Source organism: Penicillium diatomitis (assembly GCF_028827545.1).
Source record: "Penicillium diatomitis strain IBT 30728 chromosome Unknown utg000006l_segment0_segment0, whole genome shotgun sequence".
NCBI classification, from domain to species: Eukaryota; Fungi; Ascomycota; class Eurotiomycetes; order Eurotiales; family Aspergillaceae; genus Penicillium; species Penicillium diatomitis.
Window position 1 is genome coordinate 639,389 of NW_026623178.1, and position 11,130 is coordinate 650,518.

At 42.9% G+C, this 11,130-nt stretch overlaps 3 protein-coding genes across 3 annotated transcripts; 1 reads left to right on the plus strand and 2 right to left on the minus strand.

The window, feature by feature from the left end:
• Nucleotides 1–346: 346 nt before the first annotated feature.
• On the minus strand, nt 347–955 carry N7539_005879 (C6 finger domain protein; the record flags this gene model as incomplete). The annotated part of the gene is made up of 2 exons (XM_056935481.1): nt 347–550; nt 632–955. 2 exons carry the CDS (start codon nt 953–955, stop codon nt 347–349), a joined length of 528 nt encoding a protein of 175 aa, XP_056789353.1.
• Nucleotides 956–7,822: 6,867 nt separating this feature from the next.
• Nucleotides 7,823–8,947, plus strand: N7539_005880 (uncharacterized protein; the record flags this gene model as incomplete). Its single annotated transcript, XM_056935482.1, has 2 exons — nt 7,823–8,464; nt 8,585–8,947. The coding sequence occupies 2 exons, from the start codon at nt 7,823–7,825 to the stop codon at nt 8,945–8,947; spliced, it is 1,005 nt and encodes a 334-aa protein (XP_056789354.1).
• A 781-nt stretch (nt 8,948–9,728) lies between these two features.
• On the minus strand, nt 9,729–10,492 carry N7539_005881 (uncharacterized protein; the record flags this gene model as incomplete). Its single annotated transcript, XM_056935483.1, has 2 exons — nt 9,729–10,130; nt 10,307–10,492. 2 exons carry the CDS (start codon nt 10,490–10,492, stop codon nt 9,729–9,731), a joined length of 588 nt encoding a protein of 195 aa, XP_056789355.1.
• Between the last annotated feature and the right edge of the window lie 638 nt (nt 10,493–11,130).

The window sequence follows — 11,130 nt, forward strand, 5'->3', positions numbered from 1 at the left end:
GCCTCATGTCCGTACTGAGGCTGTGGACTCTCGTCCACGTCTCGGCATTTCGATCTGGTTTAGTGTGAAAATAGAATTGAAACATCAGAACTACGCTCGAAGTTTTTGGACAGCATAGTCTGCAAGTTATTGGGCTATTTTGTGAGCTATGGAAAGGTATTTTCGACTTGTTCCTCAGCCAACGGCGAGTCTTTTTGAGTGCAAAATAGCCGAGTGTCCGAACCCTGTCATTGCGTTGAAGCAAATTGTATTCGAGTACTCAATTCTTACTCAACTCATCATCATAATCTGGGAATTTTCTGATGACAACCGATGGCCACCAAACGCCGCCGATCCCAAATCAACATTACCAATCATGATCTCCTAACGTCCACCCTTGGACAATCCGGGTATCAAGCCTGACCTCGCCCGAACCCTTGGCAACGAGCTTCGACAGCATATCTTTCAATAGCCCATCTAAGCCGAGAGTGTCAGGCCCACCTTTCAGTTTGACCATCTGGAGAGCACCTTCGGTGTGGTGCTTCAACATTTTCAAATCTCGTGTGAATAGCTATAATCAAGACCCTTCACGTCAGCTTGTGCTTTTCCCGTCGTCATCACTGTCAAATATGGACTCTTTATTTTTGCGTACCTCATCATAAGCCAACATGATCGCTTGAGCAATCGTCGAGTCGGTGAAATTTGGCGCCTCGATCGAGATAGCATCCCTCAGAGTCTTTAAGCATCGGCTCTTGTAGTGCAAGCCCTTGCGCATAAACAGATATTCCTGGTCCGTAGCTGCATGACTTGTGTGCAGGTGACGGCAGGATAGGAGGAAAATAATATCAAGAAGATTTGCGCTGGCACGGGCTACAGGAACCCATGTGCGGGCAATCAGGTCACAGAACTCGGTATTGGCGCTGTGACATGACATCAATGGAACGACGATCGTGACATCTTTGAGAGTCGTGGTCATTCATCAGCGTGAGTCTCATGTGGAAATGAAGGAAAAAAAGAAGAAAAACTTGGGTGGCGATCTTGCATACTATTGGTGGCTACTGTGAGAACGTAGCGGACCCAAAAGAGGGGAGAAAGGAATGGTGAGATTGCATCTGGTGAGAGGTGCCTATCTAAGCTACGAAGGTGGTGTGCGTGGGCGCGCACCACGCTAGTGAGACGCGCCAAACCACCAAGCTATCTCAACACCCCCCTGGACCTCGATCCACCAATCTCACTCAAAACACGAAAAACATGAAAAGTGATCATACAAATATATTAATAACGCCTTAATGCAGCTTTTTGAGCTCAAAAAGGTGTTTAAACCCTTAGAATTAAGCTCGCTGGAAAGGCTGTTGAATCAGAGCTTTTTCATGCCTAAAAGGTGTAGAAACCTCTCGAATTGGACTCGCTGCAGCGGCTTGGTAAAGCCATCTGCTGCCTACTCTGTGGTAGAGATTTTAACGAATTTATATACCCCCCTAGAGACTTAGTCTCTAATGTGATGGTATTTAATGTTAATATACTTCGTTCGTTGGTGTAAATCATAGCTTTCAGTGAGGTAAATAGCGCCTTAGTTATCCTCGTAGATTATAGTAGGAAGTTGCAAAAGGGACTCTATATTAAGTTCCTTAAGGAAAAGCTGCAGCCACAACACCTCTTAGATAGCTAAAGATATAGCTATATACTCGCTTTCTGTAGAGGAAAGAGCAACGCATATTTACTTTTTGTAAGCCTAAGTAATCGCACTATTCGTAAGCTTAAAAAGGAAGCCGGAGGTTAATATACTACTATCCGTATATTTACCGGCCTAATCTGTATTAACGAATCTAAAGAGGGGGTCTAGTAAGTAGGAATACGCGATAGTAAGTGTTTTAGAACCCTTAAGATATCGAAAGATACGCTTTAATATAGTTATATACTTCGCGGAGGGATTGTGTGTAATATCTTATAAGCTTTATAACTACGAATGCAATATCTAGTCGCGTATTAACCATTAGCTAAATAAGTGAGCCTACCATCTTACGGTAAGCTTTAACTTCCGCCGGAGTAGTAGTATCCTTACGCGGTTATAGGATCTCCTTATTATAAAATAGCGTAGGGACTGCGTGTGTATCTTATAGGTTGAATTTCGCGAGGACTTTACGAATATAGGCGAGCTAAGAGAGCTTTACCTTACTATCTACATAAACGATATTAATCGTAAGGAATCGCGTAGTAGTACTGTTATTAGTGATATCGAAGGATTTTCGAATATAGTCCTTAAGCTATATAAGAGATACGTCTAAAGGCGTGATAATCAGTATATCATTAACGTATATAAGAAGGTAAAGCTTACGCTTTAAATATATAAAGACCGAATAATTAGCTTATAAACGACTAAACCTAAGAGCTATAAGAGCCCTATAAACGGTGTTATACTATTCGCGAGGACTCTATTTTAGACCGTACAAAGTCTTTAAAAGAAGGCCGTATTTTCCAGGCTCTTTAAAACTATTAGGAAGTTAAATATAGATTTCTTCAAGAAGCTCTTCGTTAAGAAACGCTGTAACGAAGTTAATATAATATATCTACTAGCCGAAATACGTAGCGATTACGTAGAATATTTTAAAGCTTAAAGCTTTAGCTATACTTATATAAACATCAAGATAATTAATTCCTTCGCGTTACTTAAACCCTTTTGTAACGAGACGCGCTTTGTAGGTCCTATCGTCCTTAATACGAAAGACCTATCGAAGCGGAAGAAGCGTCTTTTTAGTACCCTTAGTAGGAAGATTATATACGCGCTAGGTACCGTTTATTAGCTACTTATATATTTCCTTGTCTATAGCTTTAATCTATTTAGTCTATTTATCCTTACTGTAATTCTATATTATATCCTGCTAGCTATCTAATTCATATAGCGTTAACTAAGCTGAAGCTTAATATAAAAGCTTTAGAAGTAGTTATACGTCTATAGCTATACTACGAACTAAAAAAGTAGCGTATTTAATATAATTAGCTAGAGCTATATTTGAATGCTTAAGAAAACGTAAATATTCCTCTGACTCTATAGCCGCTTAAGTCTTCTTACGGACTCGTGAGGAACGCCGAAGACCTATCTTAGATATATTTTAAGAACTGCTTTCGATAGTTTTAGGATTAGCCTCGATAGTTTCAGAACTACCCTCTATAGTTTAAAGATTATCGTCGATATTTCTAGGACTGCCCTCGATAGTTTCGGAACTATCCTCTATAGTTTAAGGGCTGTCGTCGATATATTTATTCTATTTATAGGCGAATCTCCGCTTAATCTATTCCCGAAGCTTTTTAAGTTAGACTTCGCGTTTAAATAAAGAAAGTAGTATATTAGACCGCTTAGATAATAGTAGGTCTCCTGTTAGAATATAAGGAGATAGAGTTACTAGCTATACTAGCTTATTAGGGCTATTAGCTAAATCTAGCTGAATTAGTTAATCGCTATTAGCCGGTAGGAAATCTGATAGTATATAACGGCGTTGATTAGCTGTAGATTACGTAGGAACTAACTTTAGCTCTGTATTAAGATCGTACGTAGGCTTAGGTAGGTCCTTCGTTATATTCTTATTAAAAACCATATTACGAGAGACTATAATCTTCTTTGAATAAATATTATAGAGTCGATATCTATTAGTACTATAGCCTACTAGCCTTACTTCGGCTATATATAGAGAAAGCTTATCTGCCCTACGTTCCTTTAGAATTAGATACTAAGCTTAGTAGCTAAGGGCGCGTAGATTTGAAATATCTGGCTTTTTGCTATAGAAAGCTTTATATAGAGTTATATTAATAGTAGACTACCAGAGACGGTTTATTATATAATTAATACCTAAAAGTAGCTCGCCCTATAGATATTTAGGAAGCTAATTCTTAGCTAATACGGCGATTAGCGGCTTAATAAGCTAACGATTCCTAATCTCCGTAACACCGTTAAGCTAAGGTATATAGGGGGGAATAGGGTCCTAAATAATACCGTTTTCTTCGTAAAAAGTAGCGATTTTAATATATTCTTACGTATTATCGCCTGAAATTACCCTAACTTTGTAGTTAAATTGCGTTAAAAAGTAGGTTACTAGTATACGAATCTTATTAGTAATTTCGCTTTTAGCCTTTAGCAGGAAGACCTAACAGAAACGCGTTATATTATTAGTAACGGTTATAAAATAACGATAGCCTCTAACGCTTACGATAGAAATAGGACCCTAAATATCAATATAAAGCTTTTGCGCCGGTATAGTCTTAATATACTTACCTCTTCTAAAAGGTAAGGAGTATCCCTTCCCTAGGATATAAGAAGGATATAGAAATATAATACCGGAACCCTTTTTGATAATGATTCCTTCTGTAAAATTAGGTATACGCTTAACCTTTTGCTCGCCTACGTAGTAGGCTCTGCGATAAGCTAGGTCTATTAAAATAGGTTAAATCTTGCCGATTTAAGAAGCTATAGCCGAATCCACGGCGGGTATATAACTATCACTAAATACGTAGGATAGTTAAACAGATAGAGCTCTAAGTATATTAATATAACTATTACTATTATAGGTACGGACCTAATATTAACCGTTCTCCTGCTTAGCCGTAACGATAAGCTCTGCCCCCCTATAGAGGGAGCCGTATTCCCTATTAAATCGAGTCTTAACGCCAGAATCCTTCGTAAGTTACTATAAAGAAATAAGATTTATATTAAACGAAGGAATATACTAGACTTTAAGTAGCTTAAGCTTAGAAATAGTATTTTTGTTCGAAAAATTTAGGATAATATTACTATATCCTTTAGTCTGTACTTAATGACCGTTTGGAAGCTTTACATCGGTGATAAGTAGCGTGAAATTAATGAAATTTATACGATAAGGTATTATATACGCTAATACGCCAGAGTCTACTATCTAAGTACACTATTCGTCGTCTATTAATATAGCTATAATATTAATAGCTAATAAGCTTATTTCGGCGAAGCTTATTAAAATCTTCTTAGATTTCTCTTTCGATTTTAAGTCCTTTTTTGAATCAGAAGTACTAGCTACTACTATATTAACTCCGTCTTAAGAGGCGCCCTTAGATTTAGGATTAAAGAAGTACTACTTACTAGTATAAGCTATTAAACGCTTATAGTAGATATAGTAATTCGGTGGCTAATTATTATTATCTTTATTATTTTAACTTTAACCACGACCTTATCCGGAGCCTCTCCCGCGGCCTCTATTACCTCGGCCTCTACCTCTATCTCTGCCTCGATCGTTATTTTGCGTAGATTTCGTATCTTTTAAGGTAGAAACAGCTACGATTACTATATTTACAGACTTTTTATTCGACTTATATTTAATAAATTTACCGAAAATATAGTTAAGTATACTATCCGGATTAGCTAGAGGTTTATACGTATTTAAGAAACCCTTTATACTTTAGTAGCTATTAATTACAAGCTTGAAATAGGCTAGAGCCTATTTAGGTAGTAAGAGGGTATTTAGAACGGCTAAATTCGTAAGGTCTAAAGTAGCTTACTATTTAGTAACGAAATTATACGGATTACTACTAGTATAAGTAAGCTTAATCAAAGATAATAGTCTATAGCTTAAAGTAGTATAGTTACTAGTACCGTATATATTACTAATATAAAGGAAGATTTCATATAAATCTTTATAATCGCGTATAAAGCTATAAGCTAAATCGCTAAGTATATAATAGATAAGGTATTTCGTAAGCGTATATTTTCGGCGAAACTAGTGAAATCGGTTATTTAGTTAAGTTATATTCTTATTAATCTACTTATTAAATTCCTCTTCGGTAGGTTCTTATCTAAGTTAAGCGAAAAGGACGTTTTAGATAGCTTCCTCTATAGGAGTATCACGAGGCTCTTAAATAGGGTATATTAGGTTACCTATAATAATAGACTATAGATCTTCGTCTAGGCTATCTATAATAAATTGAAGCCCCTGTTTCCATTTCTCGAAGTTAGCTCTTCCCTTAAGTATAGGGACTAATTCGGCGAAGGTTTTAGCCGCCTTATAAGCCTCGAGATCGGAAACCATATTAAATATACGTAAATATATTAATCCTACTACGACGAAGTGCCGCTACGTAGGTAATATAGAGCTTAAAAGCTCTAAATAGCGTAAGAGCCGGAAGGTATAAGGTCCACGATAACGAAGGTATATTATATAGTAGTCCTACTACGGCGAAGTGCCGCTACGTAGGCGTGCCTGCTACGGCGATGTACCGCTGCGCAGGTAAAGAGCGTAAGAGCTCTGAAAATAGCGTAGAAGCCGGAAGGATTTTATATATTTTTGAATAGCGTTAAAGCCGAAGGAGGGACTTTGGCGACGATTCGATACGATAGCTTCGGTAGCCGTAGGGATCGTCAAGTTGTAAGGAGGTACGAAGTCTGCACTCTGTAGAAGGCGCAAAAGGCGCCGAAAAACGATGGAAAAAGAGGTTATTTTGCAAGTTGTGCCTAGGCAGTGAGGAAATGTGAATAACCTCACTTTTTGTGCGCTAAGCAGGGCTCACAACCTATTGGTGGCTACTGTGAGAACGTAGCGGACCCAAAAGAGGGGAGAAAGGAATGGTGAGATTGCATCTGGTGAGAGGTGCCTATCTAAGCTACGAAGGTGGTGTGCGTGGGCGCGCACCACGCTGGTGAGACGCGCCAAACCACCAAGCTATCTCAACACATACAGTGATCAAACAACATCTTCTCAATGGGCTTTAATGGAACTGCGGAGCAATCGAATGGATCCTTTCTCGAAGTAGATAATACATTGATCATTGGAATCTCTTGACGATAGTATTGCTCCAAATCTACCCCCACGAGCTGTGGCGTCGAGCTGTCAGGCGTGACGGAATGATTCTTTTGCGCCTGATACTGCAGTGTTCGTAGACGGCGTGCCTTGGCATGCGTTGTTCGAGCCGCGTGTGACCGGGCAATCTTGCGATGAGCAATATTCTGCTCTGAATTTTGCCCAAAGCTCTGCGAAGACGTAATGACAAATTGCGCTTTGCGCCCCGTCATATTGGAGAGCATTAGTTTGGCACTGATTAAGAGGGAGGCTCCTGTGTTTCGTGTGTTGGAAGACGGAGTTAAGCGGCTTTTGCTTGTACAAGTCACCTATCAAGCTCGTGGGGATCAGACTCGGAAATTGTAGTCCACCGCAGAGTCCTGGACACAACCACCTCAGACAGCCAGCTTTCGCAGAGTCTCTCTCTCCTGCCAGGATGAAATATCCCGGACTGAGGAAAAAGACCAGTGAGCAATCTGACTATCTTGAAGCTGGTTCATGGTCGGAACACCGTCGTCAGCCCTAAGCGATGCCAAGCCTTGCGCCTTCCCAAAGTAGATAAGCCTGGTGAATGAAGCCTTGTACCAAACCAGCACGCGCTTCAGGCCCCCCTCTTCCTCCTCAAGAATATCGTACATGCAACTTCAATTGGACCTGGTGTCAACTGAGTTCCAGTTGATGGCTTACCAATCGATCATCCGCACTCGCATGGGTCTACTGTACCTCAACCTGCCAGTATCAGCTGGACAAGTGTCTTCTCTGAGGTATCCATCATGCATGATGAATTGAGATAATGACATCAAATCAAATTGTCGCTCATGGTCTTCAAGCTTCTGCGGGTACAATATCAGGCTCGGTTTTTGGAGACAGGGGGGAGTAACGGAGATAACCATGAGTCCAGACCAGAAAGCTTATGTCTTGATTGTCCAAATGACCCATATAAAGAGCAACGCCGCTGTTCCATGGCGTCTATAGAACCAACTTGGGTTCTTTTCACCGTGGCAACGGAGCGTTACACATCACCACAACCTTGGACCCCATTCTCCATCATGGCAGGGACGGTGATCATTACAGGAGCAAACGGCTCTCTCGCGCTGGGGTTCATGGCCCACATCCTCTCGCAATATCCTCACTTCACAGTCATTGCAACCGTCCGAAATGCCTCAAGTGGGAAAGACGAAAACACCGCCAAACTTGTCGATCTCGTTTCCAATTGTCCCACGGCCAAGGTCATCATCGAGGCCCTCGACCTCGGCCGGCTAGATACCGTTCGCTCGTTTGCCCACAAAGTAGCAAACCAGGTTGCCTCGAAAGAGATACCGCGCATTTCAGCTATCATTTGTAACGCAGCGACTTGGTCGTTGGAAGGTGGGCAGAAATTCACGGCAGATGGGTATGAGGCGACCTTTCAAGTATGTCACTTGGCACACTTTGTGCTTGTCAATTTGCTCTTGGACAGTCTCAATCGGGATAATGGACGGATTGTGATGCTGGGATCCATCACGCACGATCCGCATAAGATGCAGCCGATCTCGTCACTGACGGCTGAGTTTCCTGGAAATCTCGAGGAATTGGTCAAGCCGACGGTAGATCCTGCATCACTTATTCATGATCGTGGGTTTCAACGGTACGCGACTGCCAAATTGGCGAATGTGACGTTTGCGTTGCATTTGAACAAGATACTGAAAGAGGTGAGTTTGATTTCATGTGCGATGTGAGGCTAGGCAGCATGACTTCGGAAGAGAGAAAAAAGCTGAAAGATATAAAGTGCAAATGAGGGTGATGACCAGAAGGCTAATGTGGTGGTACAGAACCCCCAATACTCCAAGATCACCGTGACGGCAATGGACCCGGGGGGACTACCGGACTCGCGAGCTCAAATAGAACAAAAGAAATCCACCCAACGAATCATGAACGTCATCAAAGTCCTGTTGCCTCTGCTCAGACATTTCACCTCAACATTCCGGACCATTGAAGATGCAGGCAAAGATCTGGCTATTGTCAGCGTGGATCCGACCTTTCATGGAAAGAGAGGATATTTTGTCGGTGTGAAGGACAGCGAGCCGGCAGCCATCAGTCGGGATGTTCAATGTCAACAACGGCTTTGGGAAGCGTGCTGGAGATGGAGTGGAATGAGAGGGGAGGATACGTGTTTGAAGACTAGTTCTTCCTGATAGAAGGAAGACGCATGATATTGGAGGCCGAAAAGATGATGCTTTCGAAAAGAAGATGAATTTGATCTCATTCGTGCCAGGGAGTGTGCTTGTTAGTCAGCTCGAGTATAATTGATGGAATATGACATGTTTGTGGTGAGACATCACATGGCCAAGACAGAGGACCTTTCCAAAGGTTTTGGCTCTCGTAGCTCTCGTTGCTGCGAAAGCGCTGCATTACCTCACGGCATGGCCAGTCCGTAGTAAGAAGGAAATTGTCAAAAGTTGCATTCGATCAGTTCGGAGATGGTGAACGTCGACGTAGTGGAGAAAATCTTGTGCCGGCGAGATATTCCACTGACGACAATTATCTGCCAATTGCAAGTCTATCACATCGGTCAGTGACTTCTTATTCATTTTGGAAGGAAGATGTTGAGTCCTGAGATAAGACAATAGGTTCTACAGGTGATTGGGACAAATCCACGCTAGTCTTAAAAAGGCAATATTGACCGCCCAAACCCGAATTTGACGCGCCGACAGTACATGATGGCATCATCGGCTGCCGCCCGGAGGACCCTTTGAAAACAAACTTGAAATCTTCGATGAGCAAGTATATGCAATGCTGATACACAGCACAAGGTGGAAGAGTGTACAGATTTCCTATCCCAGAACGCCAATGGGTATCATAATAAGACATCACAAACAAGGCCAGAACAGAACTGCGCATCGCGGCAGACAGCTTTCCGCAGCGAGAAAAGGGTGTCGGTTCCTCGCGAGTCGGTAACGGATCCCTCAACTCATGTTATGGTTGGAATCGCAGACGGAATTGGCGACCACGCCGCTCTTCACGCACAGTGTATAGGAACCGTGCAATGGTCTCTTGCTCACCGAGGCCGGCGCTGTTGAAATGTTTGCGAACAACCGTCGCAAATTGATCTTTGCTCACACGGTCTTGTCCGACGATTCGGTGGAGGGAAGACGAGGAAGAGGTGTCTGTGTCTTGCGCTGTGGTATTGTTTCGCTCGCGAGCGGTTGAGCGATTGGATTGAGCCCGGCGAGCGGCGAGCGCGGTGGGAGAGCGAAGCCCGACACCTTGCGAGAGTATGAGACGGGAATAGTCGGTTGAGAACGCAGACGGCGTAGGCAGCTTGTGGACATGACGGTAGGCGTGAAGGATCTCAAGGGAAAGATCGGACCAGGGAACCTGTAATTGAAACCGAAGATGGCTATTTTTTAGCATGGGATTTTGATGTAAGAGACAAGATTGTCTGTAGAACGCTTGCGGACTTTGGCTGACGTCGTCTTTTTCTTTTTTTTCTGTTGGCGACGGTCTCTCGTCTTCGGATACAAGAGTTCTTAGGGACCTTGAACAAAACTTACTCGAGGCTGCTCATGGGCTTGTTTGTCGGTGGCGCTGGGTGCGCTGGTCACTGAGGCCTTTTCTTTGGCTGCAGCACCAGCTTTTCGGCTCTTGGGCGCACTGGTTTTGATTTCTCGCGCGCCGCTTGAGGCTTCGGACCTCGAGTCGTCCACGATGGCGGCAGTTCGCTGACGCGGGGGTGCCATGGTGCAGGGACCTCACTGTGGATAATCAAATGAGCCCTGAGAGCAACAATGGTCGTTTCAAGGGGATTGGAAATGGGCTATCGGGTGCTTGATGGCTCGAGACCGCTGAGCAATGCGTCGCGAGTCACTCTAACTCGAGCCAATTCTCCGCTTTTTGGGGCGGAAAAGCATAGCAGAATGATGTGTCCGCTTTTGGTTGCGGCCGGACGTTGCCCCGAGGTGATTATAACATTGATAAGATAAGATAAGAATACAGCGGCATGGGCGGGAGCAGTGAGAGCGAGCTCTACTGTTCTCGACATAATCGACCCTCGTGCAATATCAGGAGATATGCATCATGAAAGTCACTGGAATCGATTCAGACTCACTCGTCTTGTAATCTGGCTCTATCATGGACCTGATGGCCCGCAAACTTTCACTGTTGTATTTGAAGCTGTCCGCGACTCTGCGCATTCGATCATTGACCAATCAACAGTATAGTGTGCAGTGCGCCCTGGCGCAAACCAATTTGTACCTTATGGGCGTATATACATACCCATGGTCAAGTCAACCAAAGGATCCGGCCATGATTGAGGATCTCGAACATTCACTGCCATTGCTTGTAAGGGGCGATTGTTCCGGAGGAATTCCGGGCTTAA